The 17,650-nt window shown below is 40.3% G+C and overlaps 1 protein-coding gene across 3 annotated transcripts in view; it reads right to left on the reverse strand.

Moving 5' to 3' along the window:
• Positions 1-7,295: 7,295 nt before the first annotated feature.
• Positions 7,296-17,650, reverse strand: part of arhgap39 (Rho GTPase activating protein 39) — a 37,485-nt gene continuing 27,130 nt past the window's right edge. For all 3 annotated transcript variants that reach the window (XM_053514965.1, XM_053514959.1, XM_053514966.1), the window contains 7 exons: positions 16,224-16,388; positions 15,584-15,983; positions 15,344-15,417; positions 13,567-13,766; positions 13,261-13,352; positions 11,731-11,900; positions 7,296-8,290 (listed from right to left, as the gene is read on the reverse strand). In XM_053514965.1, coding sequence (XP_053370940.1) covers positions 8,096-8,290; positions 11,731-11,900; positions 13,261-13,352; positions 13,567-13,766; positions 15,344-15,417; positions 15,584-15,983; positions 16,224-16,388 — 1,296 coding nt within the window. In that variant the 3' untranslated portion in view covers positions 7,296-8,095. The remainder of the gene's footprint in view (positions 8,291-11,730; positions 11,901-13,260; positions 13,353-13,566; positions 13,767-15,343; positions 15,418-15,583; positions 15,984-16,223; positions 16,389-17,650) is intronic.

Consider the following 17,650-nt stretch of genomic DNA (forward strand, 5'->3'; position numbering starts at 1 on the left):
CTGATGGGACATTAATCACTTATCACTATGGTGAATAGATGCGGCAGCAGAGACAGATTAAATCCCCATAAACATTCACACCTGAACACAATACTAACAGAACTAAACAGGTCCAGAGGGTCAGCGCCTGTTATCAGGACAGGAATCACCTACAGGATACTACTGTAATTTTTACTGCTTATATATTTTTTGCGATAGTTTCATTTGGTTTTACGCGATTTCATGTTTTATTTGTTTGTGTGTACGCGTGTGTGTGAGAGAGAGAGAGAGAGAGAGAGAGAGCGTGCGCGCGGGAGAGGGCTTATATTGTGATTTATTCAAGGTTACTAAAGCCTGGCTTACTACTACTAATAAAATATTTCAATGTAACCCATGGGTCTCAATCACAAAATCAGCCAACGCTGTAAACAGATGACAAGACAAATTATATAGGCTACTCTGAAACGTTAATTTGAACATAAAAAAAAAATAATAATATATATATATTACGGGGCTTCTCAGTCTTTCGTTAATTTTACTACTGACTGGAAACCAATGCGGCTTATTAAAGATGCACTGTTTTATTGGACATGGCTGTTTTGTAATGTTATGCAGAATAAACACTGTCTACGGTTCGAATATACTGTGAACGTCTCAAAGTCACGTCTCTAGATCCGTCTGCAGTAATGTTATCGTGGTGTAAATTATTAACGTATCGATGTATTTCACTTGCAGACAAAATAGTCTAGTAACGAAAGTAACGAATTCGTCACTACTCTTCTCTTACGCAGCACGGCTAAAAAGATAATAAAAATGACACCAATCCTGCCATGATGCTACCCTGTCCATACACAACACTGGCTGGGGAGATGAACTCAGACTTTACAAAACTTACTATTATTTCATGAGATGAAATTAAGCTAGGATGAAGAGAACAGAAGTGAACTCTCCTCTGTGTAATATCTAAGTAGAGTGTAACTGGATCAGCCACAAAATGCCCCCCGTGTAACTCTGATTAGGAAAAGCTCACGGACACCAAACCTGCAGCACTTTGGTGTAATTTTTATTATCTTTTTAGCCGTGCTGCATGAGAGAAGAGTAGTGACAAATTCGTTACTTTTAATAACTTGATGTTTGATTGAATATTATATAATTTCCAAGTTTGATAGTGTCGATTTTAGAGTGCATTATACGATGCGAAAAGGAAGTAAATAAACACGTAGCAATGAAAAGAGGACACAGCTGTGAAATATTTAAGCAATATAAATTCAACAAAGTGTGATCATAATGGTTGTTGTTGCTGCTGTTTATGTAATTGGTTCCACCGTGTTACTGAACGCAACTGTGTTCACAAAACCGAGCGGAGGGAAAAAAAAACACTCGCTAAAGCGTTTGAATGAAAAGGGGCGGCGGCTTTTCTTTGAAGATAGCGATTGCGTAATGGGCGGCAATCCGTGGCAGGGGGGTATAACACACCTCTGAACGTCCTTTGTCTTGTAAATGATTATATTCGTTCACCTTCCAATCCCCCACAGCGCACACACTGTTGCTATGTCTGTTGGAGCACTTGGTTATACACAGCACCCTAATGTATGAAACACTTACTTCCTGGTTTGTTTTATTTTAAATATTGCTTATTACCTTTTCCCGCAAAATAAACATTAAACATAAACAACATGTTATCATTGTGTAAATTAACATATTGGTGTCTTTTAATTAAGGACAAAAACAGACCCTGCGCTTGTGTTTAGGACTGATGCTGAACAGCTGTGTTCTTAGGTTTAATCAACGATTTACAAGACAACAGTTAAAGCGGTTGTGGATGAGAGGTGTGTGTGTGTGCGCGCGCGCGCTCCTGCATTTCTCCGTTGGTTTAACACAAACATTTTGCGCACAGACAAGTAAGTCTGAAGTACCCCTCCCCCCGCCAAAAACACACACACAGAGCAATTAGCACCATGTCATAGTCAGTATTCTCCACTGAGGTTTCTTACCTTCCAAGTTTGTCTTTGCTCTTTTAATGGATTCTTAAAACCCCCCCAAAACATTATACTGAGAAAAAAAATGATTATGGGTCACAATCACAAACACAAACTAGCACAGATAGATATGATCAAGTGTTTAACTGTTGTTTTCATTCGTTTCTATAACCAGTAATAATAATAATTATTATTATTATCATTATTATTAGCCCAACTCTTTGACTATTTAAAACAACGTCGGGTCCCATTTTTTTGCACATTGAAGTTGTTGGTTTAAGTAAATGTATTTTTGAATACACAAACAATCCCCCAACAATTAAAACACGCACACATGACTTTAAAAATAAAATTTATTCTTTCAAAACTAATCAAAAGTAAAAGTAAAAACAAATAATTTGTATAAAACAGGTGAAAACATGTTTAATTTTTGCTTAAAGGTCATTAAAATACCCGGATAACACCAGCTGCTTATCAGTCTCTATCTGGTTCTTGTATATATTAAAATATCATTTTTTAAAAATATTAAAGATGGAACTGTTTAATTCTTTGTTTCCCCCCTAAAGTATTAGACGTTTTGCAATTCTATGTTCAGAATATACAGTAGACCTGACCAAACATCATTCTAAAGCTGTTGCACTGTGACGTCATCCCTCCTACAGCTCCCTTTAACAGCTTGTTCAGGCTCCTCCAGTAGCTCCAAAAGGCCAACCGTCATCCGTCTGACCCCCCAATCCTCCACAGCAGAGCTCTGATTAAAGACAACAGGAGAATTTAGTGAAGACAAAGATAAATAAACTTTACAGAATATCTAGTTGTAATAAATATAAAAGATATTAGTAAACCTACACCACAGAGTGTGTAAAATACTGTTTTGTGGAATTTTGGAATGTAAATAAACTGGGATAACTTTAACCATTGAACTTTGTTATTGTTAACCCCTGGTCTGTCTGTAGTATCGTCTGCATTAAATTAAAATGCGCTTTTCATACAAATAAGTTAGGCGATATAACACTCGTATATATTAGTTCATCTCTGAAGCCAAACTATAACTACCCGAGTACTGAAGCCCCCCTCACCTCCTCCCACACACACCTCCCCACACACACCTCCCCCCACACAAACACACACACACACACACCTCCCCCCCCCCACACTCCTTAACTGATAAACACTTCAGAGTTTTATCCAGTTCGGTAACTAAGCGCTCGGGCTACCGCGCAAAGTCACGGCCAAATTGAGAAAAATATAAACCCGGTTATGAGCGTTTAGCTCGCGAGCTCCTGTACATCTATCCTCAGCTTGTGTCCTTCATGAACTGCATCACATAATATTCACAGATATAACCTGCAGATTAACTCTTACCCAAAGAATAAATAAATGCTAAATTTATCCAGACAACACGCGGTCAGACTCTAAATTGTTATAGAGCACAAACACTCTTCATCCGGTAGTGCAGCTTTTGTATTAGGGACATTAATAGTATTTTCGAAGCTTTAGTGTCTTTTTTAATTAAAGAGGAGTGACATTGTGAGTTTGTGACACTGACAGTAAGCTGTAATGTTAACTCCAGACTTGGTAAACAGATCATTAAGTTATCTAAAGTCACATCTGACCGCTGCTGGTGCTGCCAGTGATTTTCAAAACGGCGGGTAAAAAAACTAAACTGGAAAATAAACTGTAAACTAATCCCAAACAAATTTTATAAATAAAAACACCACTTACCGCGAATAGTCCATTAAGCCGCCATCTTCATCTCTAGTGCAGTTTGGCAGCGTCAGTTCGGTGGGGGTGGGGGTGGGTTGTTAAAATCACGTGATTGCAACTCAGCGCAACTAAATTGCTGGCTTGTGTTAACGGGTCCTTGAGAACGAAGCGCCATCTAGTGGTGGAACCAGGTAAATGCATAAATAGGGCTTGAATGGGCGTGTTTACTGTGAAATCTTGACACGCCTTTCTCGAAGAAAAAGGAGGGGGGACTACGGCGTGCATAAGGCAGCCGTACGCCATTCGTACGCAATTCACACTTCCGCGGCTATTTGGCGTGGCTCCATCTGTAACTCATCAGATAATTACATCAGTTAACTAATCAGATAAGACACATAATTATTATAATCATTTTCTGAATTGATGTAAGTGTAAACTATTCACATGTAGGAACCTCTGTAGTTAATTGTATTGTGTCCCACAATACACACACGATGGGCAATTTGGGAACGCCAATTAGCCTAATCTGCACTGTTTTTGGACAGTGGGAGGAAAACCACCAAGTACGGGGAGGACACACAGTGCACATGCAAACACAGACCCAGCATGGGAATCAAACCCAGGATATGGTGGTGCAAGGCGACAGTGCTAACCACTAAGCCACCATGCCGCCATAAGGGTAATAGAGCATTAAAGCAGGACAGCTAGTCCTCCAGGACCTTGGCTGAGTACCGAGAACCCTTGCCTGTGATCACCGCCAACCCGGCATTTATTTTTATTTTTTGGAAGGGTCACACATTTTTTTTTGCCCCTGAAGCAGACAGGGTTAAGGGCCTTGCTCAAGGCAAGCTAGCGGAGTCAGGGCTCAAACCACCACCAAGCCTTTAACACACTAGTCACCACTGCTTAAACACTGAGCCACCACCGCTGGAGTAATATCCTTGCAGCGGAACCTAGTGGTTTAATTGACTGTTACAACTTAAAATTAAGCAACGTAAGATAGACATGGAGAACTAAGCAAAAATGGTGCTAATAAAAAAAAAAAAAAAAAGTATACGGACCAGAGTACCAAGAAGCTTCCAAGTGCTCATGTACCCTGGCTCTGTGATTTACGTTCTTACAGTATTTACTTAACAGCTTCTCCTAAGCTTTGTTTTTTTTTTTCATTTAAAGTCATTACAAATTTGAAAGACATGTGGCTGCTCTTGCTAAAAGTTGCCAAACTTTTCAGAGTTTGAGTTCCTGTTGCTTCGAAGATTATAACCAAAAAAAGGAAATAAACACAGTAATAGCAATCATCTCCAGACTGACAGTCCCTTTAATCTGCCTTCTTTTTAGCATGCATCTCGGCAATATGTCCAACATGTGACACTACTTCATCTTTAGTGAGCCAGAACATATGACAACTCAAAACATTAGTTTGATTCACAACAGCTAAAGGGAGGTTACAGGTTTGCAACTTTACAATCTTTCCCCCCATAGACAGTACACTATGGCCAAAGATTTGTAGATATCTGAATGTCACAGTCTTTCATACAATGTTGAGACAAAGTTGGAAGCGTGCAATGGTCTTGGACAGCGGTTCTCAATTCTGGTCCAGGAGAACTCTGCACTTTTTTTTTCTTTTCTCAGATGGAGCAGTTGTGAGAAAACAGGGAAAACTCTAAAATGTGCCAGATAAGGTTTCACCAGGACCAGGGTGATCCAGGACGCACAATAATCCATGAAGACCCAGTGTGCCAAGTTTAGAGTGTAAGAACTCAGGAACCCTGACCTCAACCCCAATAAACACCTTTGAAATTAACTTTTGAACATGTTTCGCACAACCTCAGTGCCTGACCCAGTAATGTTTTAGTAGCTAAATCAGCACAAAACCTCACAGCCACAATCTAAAATCTAGTGGAAAGCCTTCCCAGAAGAGTGGCGGTAACTAAAATCTGTAATGGAGTGTTTAACAAGGTATATAAGTATGATAGTCAGGGGTGCACATATTTTTGCCAGTTTGTCATAATGCAGTTGTCTAAATAAAAAAAATGCAGGCTGAATTTAACGTAAAAATCCTATAGCTGGTAACGATAAGGCAACACAGTATACAGAGAGACACCATCCTGTAGTGGCCTGGAGAGACAACGCACATGACTATATTCATATCACATACTGTATACATATAGCAGCACTGTTATGTAGGGGTCGCTTTGCACCTCCAGGGTCTGGGTTTCGATTCCTGGCCAGGCTCGATTCCCGTCTGCATGGAGTTTTGCATGTTCTCCCCGTCCTTGGTGGGTTTACTCCGGGTACTTGGGTTTCCTCCGACAGTCCAAAGATATGCAGATGAGGCTAATTGGCGTTCCCAAATTGCCCATAGTGTGTGTACTGTATGTATGTGCCCAGCGATGGATTGACACCCTGTCCAGGGTGTACCCCGCCACATGCCCTAAGCCTCCTGGGATAGGCTCCAGGTCTCCGCAACCCTGAATACAGGATAAAGCGGTATAGAAGATGAGTGAGTGAGTGTGTATGTGTGTGCCCTTAGTTTTTTCTGGGATAGGCTCCAGGCCCCTCATGACTCTGATGGTACAGACGGTGAGCAAGAGCGTATACATACAGTATATTATACTTACAGTGTAAGTGACAAAGTAGTTAGCACTATGGCCTTCCAGGATCGAGGGTTTAGTTCCTGTTCTCCTCATGTTTGGTGGGTTTCCTCTCACAGTCCAAAGACATGCAGGTTAGAGTAACTGCCGTTCTCAAATTGCCCATAATGCGTATATATGTGTGTGTGTGCGAGCCCTGTGATGGATTGGCACCCTGTTAGTTCTAGTTTGTGTTCTACAAAAAGTGGTACTGATTCAAGTGTGTGTGTGTGATTAAGAAATGATCCCAGTCAAAGTTTTTAAATTGTTTATTAAACAACATTCAGACAGACTTATCCTACCTTACAGAGTCACCATTAAGATCTCAGACCAATAGGAGGGAGAGGGGATTTCAGCCTGATTCCATGAACAATTAAAGCAGTTAATGCAAGACAGACCCGTGAGCAGGCTAACGTTCCAGTCGTGATCTTAAGTCTTTCCCTGTCTGTGCACCAGGTAAGCTGTGTGTGTGTGTGTGTGTGTGTGTGTGTTGCTCTGTGTATGCTGTTTGTATTGATCTGCCCAGTGGTTTATCTTTTTTTCTCAGTTCTGATCATTCTCAATTAGACACGATTTAATAAATAGTTTCGATTTACTAAAATGAGAAGCAAACCTAAGTTTTTTTTTGTTTTTTTGTTTTTTTAAATCTCACTATTCTTTTATATCATACTTTGTGTTTACTTCTTTTATGGATTTGATATATTTTTTAAAAATATTTTATATATTTTTTATATATTTTAGGATGATATAAATGAAAGTGAACATTATTACTTAACATGATGTGAAAAAGGGAAAAAACAGCTTTCAATTTTTTATTATTATTATTATTTTTTTTTATCTGCCTTGATCCTTCAGCCTCTCCCTCCATCTTTTATCCTTCTATTCCTCTCTCCTTTGCTTTTCCTGAAGGGAAGGGAGGACATAGTGCAGGGCGGTGTGTTATATCGTTATTTAAAGCACCAGGCCTAATCAGTGTGTGTATGTGTGTGTGTGTGTGTGTGTGTGTTGTTTGTCAAGGGGTCTGTGGCTGGGTAAACTATAAGTATATACTGTATATGATAGTTATGATCATGTATTGTAAGTGTGTGTGCTGTGTGATCGGTTTCATTAAAGTAAACTACTAAGTGGAATATCGTTCATACAAGCACGCGCTCACACAAACACACACACATACAGAGACACACACCCACACACACACACACACACACACACGCGCTCGACACGATGCTGACAATTTGTTTCAAAAGGCAGTAGTTATAAACACCTGTTAAAATAAATACCAAAAAATAAATTAATTATATAAAATCAAGTAGACCGTTATAGACAGTTACATAGGTCAGTCATATAAAAAGGAAAAAAAAAAAACACACACACACACATTAGCACACAAACATTCAACAAACACACTAAATACACAAAAACACTGCTATACATTCCCATCTCCAATCGGACACATTCAGAAATTCGAAAAAAAAGGGACTAAAATGGAATGTACGTGTTTTTAAATGTGTGTTTGGATGTGAAACTGGTTCAATTTGTGCTTTTTGGGAGTGTGTGTGTGTGTGTGTGTGTGTCAGTGTAATAATTAGGGTTCATGCCTCCTGTTCTATAGCTGACTATACAGACTGGGTTTGGCTTGTCTGTGAATTAGGTTTTTAATTTGTGTGTTATAGTTCTGTGTGTGTGTGTGTGTGGTGAATATGTCAGATTATCTAGATGTGCATTTGTATTATATGTATGTATGTATTTATGTGTGTGTGTGTGTGTGTGTGTGTGTGTGTATATAAATAAGGTGGACTATAGGATTCCATCCATGAAGCTAGTATCGAGGTGCTGAATGAGCACGCGGATAAAGCTCATCTCTTTGCGGGTGTTCTCGAAAATGATGCGCGGATCATCGGACAGACAGCGCAGGCAGTTGGGGGCCATCACCATTGCCAAGTTACTCACGTCCATTTTTGTGATAGACACGTTGGCAGGCTGAGCGAAAACCTGCACGGGAAAGCAGAGACAAAAAAACAGGCAATTCCCTGTTATTAGGCATTTTTCTTTATACTTATAGAGGTTATACACATTATTCAGTATCATACAAACCCTTAGAGAGCATTTAAAGGGTAATGCGTTCAGGTCAAACCAAGACTTGTAATGAAATTTCCTGTGAATGAACACATGAAACCGGTTGACTTTTGCAGTACGGTGATGAGACTCTTAGCTGCGGTAAGACATCTGAGCAGTGCAAACGTTTTAAGGAAGGTTGTGAATGACAATCCTAGCCGAGGATGGTTCCTGTGAACATTCAGCAAGTGGAACACCTGATTCTTTAATCGATGGATTGTGATGGTCCTCCGAGTGGTGCAGTGGTAAAGTGCTCGCCCTATCATCCGGAGATCACGAGGTCGATTCCCGGCTGTAACCTCTCGCAGCTGGAGGTCTAGAGAGAGCTGATTGGCCGAGCTCTCTCAGAGGGGAGGGATGAGAGGTACTTAGTGCTCCTACAATAATTACAACTCTACAGCGTCTGTGTGCTCACGCAAGCGGAAGGAGTGGATAGCGCTGTCCTCCGAGTGTGTTACTCCGCCCCCAATGGTGCGTGGGCGAGCAGTTCGAAAGAGATCGGTTGGTGTCACATGGCTCGGAGGAAACATGTGATAGTCTTCACCCCTCCTGACTAAGTGGTAGTAGTTTTAATGTGGAGCCCCCTAGTGATGGGGAGGAATTGGATACGGCTAAATTAGGGAGAAAATTGAGGCCAAGAAAATTGAGGTCCTGAGACCAGGACTTTTGATTGTGCAGAATAACAGAACACAGTCATGAGAGTAAAAAAACTCTCTTTGTTTCTCTATATAATATAATATAATATAATATAATGTAATATAATATAACATAATATAACTTGCATAAGACAGGCATGTGTCTGTGTAAACTTCACACACAATCATTCACGAACATCACTTTACAGCACATTACAGGAACTCTGCTGGGAGTTATTCGCCACACCCCACCTCACTCCAAGGGAATTCCACATACAGTGGGAGGCTAGTGTTTCACACTTAAAGCAGACAGTCGGATCAAAGATCTGGCATACTGAGAAAACTTTCTCTCTTGATGGTATCCGAGCACTATATATAAGAATAAGTGCATTAGTGTAGCAGGGGATTATATAGAGAGATGAAGGGAGTTTTTACTTTCATAAATGTGTCCTGTTATTCCGAACGCACCTCTTTAAAATTGTAAAGCATTAAAGGAAGATGTGAGTGAGAATAAGTAAGTAAGTACAACATGACATAACTTAGGAGACCTAATGATAAGTGCAATTTGAGGATGTTCCTTCTGTCCGAGTGTTTTATCCGAACACTTTATTATATTAATAAAGGAATGTTACTTTGGGATATAAATAGATTTGAATAGATTTCTATACAGTTTGTCATGTCACTCTTCCGAGAATCAGAGTCTGAAGCCCGCCTTTAAAGGAACCGTCCACACAGCCTTCTCATTTCATTTAATCCCAACGTCCAGAAGACAAGTCAAAATGGATTTCCCAGCCATCCTGGTGTACCTTCACGGCATTATATCCACGGTATGATGATGACACAGAACATTTCTCTTCAGACAGTACTGAGAACATCGTGGCAAAGAAATGAATGCAGACGTGTGTGTCGTGGCGTTAAACAAGGCTCAGGTTTAGAACATTTATTTTAACAACGGCTGCAAGTAATGATGTCTTAATAAGCTTGAAATTAGCTTATCCAATTAACATGAGTAAACAAACATCTTATAAACCTCACTGGTTAATGAGTCCTGAGTTAACTGAGTAATTAAGTGCTACTGGTACTGCTGATAAACCGTATAATAAATTTACAGCCTACAAAAAAAAAAAAAAAAACATCCTTTTTTTTAACCTTCACAGTTGAACATTTTACTCCATCTTCCTCCCATTGTGTATCAAATCATAATGGGGGACTTAGAAGTTCGGTGTTCAAGGGATCGTCCATGCAACGTACTCCTTTCTCCAAACGTGATGACAAAGCTGAATTTTTGCCTAAGACTTCTAGTTCGGCTTCGTCTTTCGTCTCGAAGCTAGCATGCAAATATTAACCTTGGAGCTCCCTCTGCGCTTCTTCTCATTCCTGTGAGCTGTACAGTAGGAATGGAGACGATTGCTGTGCGCCTCATTGCTTGGTGCTCTCAGTGTCTTTAATATCATCCTACAATTCTTTTTCGATATATATATAAACTCTCTTGTCTTATCTGCGCTTTGCATTTAAGGCTACTGTCTCCCCAGTCACTGCTGTGCAGGCGTGAGCGTGTTACATCAGTTCATCTGTAATTTGGTCTGAGGGTGTATCTGGTGCTGAAACAGTTCACATAAACAGAAACGTTTGGATGTCTGCATACAAAATTTGTAGCGATACTCTAAGGAAGGTGAAAGGGACTCATTATCGGTGACGAGACGTGGATTCATCACTACGAGCCTAAGAGTAAACAGCATGGAGTATGAAACGGAAACATCCTCGAACATCCTTAACAAAGTTGGGTAAAAGTCAACCAATCAGCAGGAAAATTCGTCAGTTTTCTGGGATTCTCAAGGCTCAGTATTGGAGCATTATCAGGAAAAGGGTTCAACAATCAGCAGTGTTTGTTACAGTGAGACGCTTATTGAAGAGCTGAAGACTAAACTTCAGATTAAACCAGGAGGACTGATATCCAAGGATGTCGTGATCTCGAATGATGATGCACGTCCGCACACTTCTGCACACACTGCAGCAAAATCTTCATTTTGAGGTGTTAAAGCATCAGCGTTTCAGACTCTACGAGGACCAAGATTCACCTCTGATGAAGAAGTGAAGACAGCAGTGCATTCTTGGCTTTTTTTTTTGTGTGTATGTGTGTGTGTGGTCCCTGATGAAGTTCTGCATGTTCTCCCCATGTAAACTTCAGGTCCACTAAGTGTTATTTTTTTTTAAGGTCCCATATTTTTTATTTCTTTAACAAGTTAATGCTGTAAACTAAACAAAAATTCCCCTCAAATGCATTAAACTCAAACTTTATTCTTTCACTTTGTGCCGTTTAATTGTCTGTGTTAAGGAGCTACTGCTGAGCAGCACTACTGTACTTCAGAGAACTCCAGGGGAGGAGATTTTCTTCTATGAGCTCACAAAAATCCGATTTTTTCAGTTTGTTTATTGTGAATTTCGCAGAAGAGCTCCCCTTTAATATGTTCTTTTAGAACCTTGCTGCTACCAATGCCATGAATAATTTACTCTCGACAACTGCATACGGCTGAAATTTCCAGCACAAAGAAAGATACGAGGGACGTTACAGTATGTTCACAGGCATGGCAGACAGAATGGCTTTTCTGATCTAAATGCATTACAGTCCTTGCATGTATATTTTCAAACTAAACTAATGTTCTGAGATAAAACAAGACTGACCTGTAAGAAACGGATGAGGTAGCAGAGCACCAGTTTGTTGATGTGAGGAAGGTTATGGATGACACTGACAGCAGCTTCTGGACTGTCGTAGTTAGAGATGCATTCTTCGTAGTACTCGTGAGGAATTACTGGATCTTCCAACTCTCTGTACCACAGCTTTAACAACGATGCTGTTGAGAAAGAAAGAGCAATTTTTTTAAATCAGATTTGTTCAAAAAAAAAAAACAAAGAGAGAGAAATACAAGATTATGCAAGCATTCATATGTTACTTTCCATACAATGAAGGGAAATAAGTCTTCGAACAACTCTGGACACCATCACCAACATCGCCAACTATAGTACCTACTTTGTTGTATAGACAATTACAGCTTTTAGACAAGAAGTTATTATATATTTGCAAGATTGTGGTTACATTCAGGCCTATTCGTCTTGGCTGAACATCGTCTCCAGGCTTATTAGCTTAACGTCACTTGCGATTTCGAGCCCCTTAAAAAATTTTCAACCGGATTCAGATCAGGAAATCGAATGAATGAATGCATAACACTGATTTTTACAGAAGACTTCAAGCACAGTACGGTGATGAGACTCTTAGCCGCGGTAGAACATTCGAATGGTTCAAACGATTTAAAGCAGGCTGTACGTCTGTGCAGTCGGGTGAAACGTAGGATCTGTCTGGAAACTGTGCACGGAATCATTCACCAACACCACTTGCACGTTACAGGAACTCGTCTGGGTGCTTTTGCAACATCCACCGTACAGTCCTGACTTCAGTCCAAGCCTCTTCCACATGTTTGAGGCATTAAAGGAGTTCCCGGGAGGCCAGTGTTTCAGACGTGAAGCAGGCAATCTCATCATGGCTTCGATTTCTAGAACTGAGAAAACTTTCTACCTTGATGGTATCCAAGCACTAGTGAAACACTGGGATAAGTACATTAGTGTAGCAGGGGATTATATAGAGAAATAAAGTAAGTTTTGAACTCTTGTAACTGTGTTCTGTTATTCTGCACAATCAAAAGTCCTGCTTTGACTTGAAGAACCCTCATGCATTAAAATAAACAAGCTATTTAAATAAACACTTTTTTAGCAAACCACGGACAGAAAATTCAATTTTTTCGACACAAAGCCTTACTTTTTTCATGTTCTGTTGAGATAGACAGGGTTTGTTTCTTCTCTTCCTATAATGCACTTGGAGATTGGGCTATTTATATTCAGTGGGAAATGGAGCAGTGCAATTGCCCAAGGCTAAAAGAGCGAGTGTGTGTGTGTGTGCGTGTGTGTGTTCACATTAGAAAGAGTGTGTGCAAAAGAGAAATGTCTGTGGATGATGTGTGTGTATAACTGTAGACTTTTTTTATTTGGTGGATAAACAGACAGTTATATTGCTCATATCATGGATGCTGCTGTATAATAGCAAAGCCAATTATGAATAACTATTATTTCATTTAATGCATTATTTTAATTAATTAATTATTCTTTTTTTTGTTGTTGTACTGATTAACCTGTGGATTTTGAGAATATCTCAGAATATACCTGGAATGTGTGGGTCTTCCAAGCCGGTCGGCACTTTCCACTGGTCCACTTGCAACTTCAGGGCATTTACCTCGTCTATATCACCAGGTACCCTGATGGACACAGATTCACAAACACTTTGATTGGTATATGTAGTCAATTAAAACCGAGTCATGATCAGTTGTGTAATGCTGTGTAGCTAATAAAAACTAGTTTACATCATTAAATGCTTCATTCATTCATGCATTCATTCATTCATTCAGTCCAGGATGAGTACTGTCGTGCCACGTTGTAGATTATGAACAGTAGTTTATCTTTACATCTCACCTGAAGATACCTTCAGTTTGGTCTCCATTCAAGCCTAATACCTCCTCTGACAGACGTGTCTGTACCCATGGCAGCTGTCGATCAGGGTAGCGCTCCTTCTGCATTGCCATGACTTCTTCCAAAGAGGAACCAAACATGGAGGGGCTAAAGATGGCATTCCGTGCATACGCTACTTCCTCAATACAAGGCTTTTTCAAACCCTGCATTAGATAGATAGATAGATAGATAGATAGATAGATAGATAGAGAGATCCTGAGAACAAAAACTGACATTTCATACTGGCAGCTGTTTTAAATACTGTATACATATACTGTATGTATGTATAGTAAGTATATGAACAATTTGACAGCAAAATGAGATAACTCCATTTTGGCAAAAATTGGAAGAGCTGCAAACTGTGTACGTGTTTCTCACAAGAACTTTATCACTCACTCACTCATCGTCTATACCGCTTTATCCTGTATTCAGGGTTGCCGGGGGCCTGGAGCCTATCCCAGGAGACTTAGAGCACGAGGTGGGGTACACCCTGGATGGGTGCCAATTTATCTCAGGGTACACACACTTACACACACTCACATGCACGTTCACACACTATGGACAAATTGGGGACAGGAATGAGCCTAATCTGCAGGTTTTTGGACAGTTGGAGGATACGGGAAAATCCGGAGGAAACCCACCACCCACGGGGAGAACATGCAAACTCAATGAAACCCGGACATTGGAGGTGTAAGGCGACCGTCCTAGCCACTAAGCCACCGTCTCGCCCACAAGGAAGCTAAAAAGCACAAATGCTAAAATATTATGTCAAAATAGTTTTTGGCTACTTCAGTGTGATTTCGGTGCTATCATATGCATTCATACAGCAATTGATCACATGTTTTCGTCAGCCATCCTCTACGGTTAATATCCGTGCAGCACAAAGTGACTACAACAGCGTCCACACAGCCTGCGCACCTCATGTCTCTTTTAAACAAATCGCTTGCAGGTGTTTCAAGTGTTGCGAATCGGGGAAAAAATGAGAGAAAAGTACCAACTGGAAAGACATGCAGAAAGTTTGCATTACAAACTAGCACCACCATTTTTTTTGTATACTGTATCTGTACTGGTGTACCCAACAGTACACTAGTACAGATACAGTATACAAATAATTCCACAAAACGTACTGCAGGCGTTAAGCGATGTATACCTGTCATTCATTACTGCTGGACTGACTGTAATAGTGGTAACAGAGTGTAAATGACCTTTTTGGGATTGAACATTCTTCAAAAATCCACTAAATGCATTTTACTCACTCACGACAACCGGTACTCTGTGAAGCTGCTAGTTCCGCGATAGCGATCACGTGAAAGAAAGGAGCGATGCGACTGGCTCGTCACGACTTGTCTGCTTTTGCTCAAGAAAGCTTATAAAAAAATATTATGTAACAAATGTTTTGCATGTCAGAGGATTTTTTTTTTTTGCCAAAATGTAAAAAAAAAGGATGAAAATGTCATTCATCATATTTTGCTGTCAAACTGGTCATATAAATCCACATCTTGTAATTATATATCATTTTTTTGCCAAAAGTATGACCCCATCCCAGAAAGCCAATTAAAAAATTGCCAATACTGGCCAAATACCATCAGGTTTGATTGAATTTAATGTTATTTCAAATCATGAACACTACCAGCTGCTGTTTAATCGATTCAAGCATGAGGTTCTAAATTAACATATGCAATTAAATTTTAACTCTTAAAACCTGCTAAAGCAAGAACTGAAAGTAACTGAAGGCACGAACCTTCTTCGCTCCAGTCAGTGCAGCTTTCTGTAATTTACGGTAGCAGTACTTCGCATAGCTGCTGACAGCCACTCCTGCGTTTACACACAAAATAGTGGCAAAAATCTTTTAAACAATATCTTTATTAGTTAAAAAGTACAATCTCCTATAAACTTCCACACTGAAAAAAAAAAATATAATAATAAGAATGCATGGCTTAGTATTATTGGACCCACTTGGTTAGAAGTACAGCGTGTGTACCTTTGGTGTCGTTCAGTGGGTCGATGTGTCTGTAAATGTAACCTTCCAGGTAGTTGTGGAAGCGCGGCGTTGGAGGAAAGAAGGCCAGACACATGGCCATGAGCTCCCAGCCCCTCTGTAAGCTGTCGTAGCGGAAGTTCTCAGTGGTCTGCCGGCACAGCTGGATGTAGAGCTCGTCACGGAGGCCTTGGTTGCTCCAGCCGCGCACCGCGATCTCCAGAGCCACAGCCAGAGGCTCGCCTTTGCCCTTTCTGTCCCCCATGTAGGTCTGGATAAGCTTGAAGAGGTCCACGGCGTCTCGTTTGACCGTACGGTCCATTGTGTGGATCATGGGCTTTTTGATGGGCTCGCTGCTCCAAGCCAGCATGTTTGCGATAGACACCTTTCTTCTAAACAAACCCTGACACATCAATAAGAAGGGGTGCAGATTTTAGGCACATACCGATCTTTGACTAGACAACAAGATGTGTTGAAGTACACATAGTTAAATGACATTTGGTGCCTCTTTAATGACATCATTCGGGTGACTTCATACACAATGCTACCTTCCAGGAAAGATCCTTTCGGCTTTAATTTTTTAACTCGGGCACACCCTCGGTCCGTAAGAACCATATTATCCGCACAGAGTCTATCAAAGTACCTGTGTGTGTTTGCTGAAATGCTTAGATGCCCAGTTCTCGATGTCAGTCTCCGAAGAGGGCTTCCGCAGGGAGAATTCTGGAAACACACCACAACTAGCACTCGGCATCATATTCCGAGCATTCCGACTCGCCTCGAACTGTGAGCACGCACCAAGATCTTCCGACTGTTAGAGAGGTAGAGAGAGATAACGCAGTTATAACCAGCATTATATAGAAATTCGAGGTGTGTCAGAACCTCAAAGTGCAGCAAGAATTAGAAGAAGAAGAAGAAGAAGAAGGCAGACAAGAGACAGAAAGAGAAAAAGGAGGCGGCGGAGAGGGAACTTAACTAGAAGCAGCCTCGGGGCTGAAGCAGGTCAAAGCCTGAGTTTCTAAAATAAGTGCTGAAAAAGAATTCTGGAGTAAGGATTCATCTCTCACCTCCTTCAGAATGAAAGTCTATAAAACAGTGATGTTCCTCTGCGTAAAGCGCGGTATGTTAAATAAAGGGAGGCTTTGATGAGAATGTTTTAGCGCAAGAATTCCTAAAGACTTTACTAATTTGTAAATGTGCATTTATAAACTTAGGGGTCCATCTGTGTAAAAGCCGTCCTTTAAACTTTCTCCCACAAGCACCAGAGGGCACCATCACTGGAATGATAGAGCCTTATGCGAAACCTGTCTAGCAGCCTGCGCAATATGTGTCTTCGCAAAGTCGATCCACTGTTTCTGATGTGCATTTCCTTTGCTTTGTCCTTTTCCAGCCTTGGATTTAAATCTGAGTCTGATATGTCTGCTTATTTGGAATATTGATGTTCTGGATGTTCACGACAATGTGATATCTTGGTTTAAAACAAGTACACGTGAAAAAGTACAAGTATGTTATATCATTTATTTAGAGTTCACACTGTATATGAATTTACCTTATAATTCACTATCTAAAGATGATGTGATTGTAAACAGGAATAATCCCATATGTGTGTGTGCGTGTGTGCGTGTGTGTGTGAGAGAGACAGAGAGAAAGAGAAAGTCCTGGAGGGAATGCTGGAACATCAGATGGATCTAAAATGAATAGACACTAATGAATGCCTGGCACAACAAACAGTGCCTTGAAATGAGCCTCTGATTTTCCACACCTCTTTCAATCTCGGGTCTGGTATATAAAGTGTTTCGTGCGTGCGTTTATCGGATATGCGTCATACAGATAAAAAAAGTTGCACCCAAATTACTAGTAGTTACAGGGACCATAAAGTGCAAAATACTTACAATAAAAAATATATATGCAGAAAAATACAGTATTAAATGAAAATATAAAGTTCTGAGTGAGTGCCGCATGCTCAATCCTGATTGGACGCGGTGCGATGTAGCCAATCAGAAACGAGCACATGATGTTTAAATAATTTTTTCGAGTTAATGTCTTGATTTGTTTTTTCACCCTCGCTTTTGA

This window comes from Clarias gariepinus, chromosome 2, assembly GCF_024256425.1.
Source record: "Clarias gariepinus isolate MV-2021 ecotype Netherlands chromosome 2, CGAR_prim_01v2, whole genome shotgun sequence".
NCBI lineage: Eukaryota > Metazoa > Chordata > Actinopteri > Siluriformes > Clariidae > Clarias > Clarias gariepinus.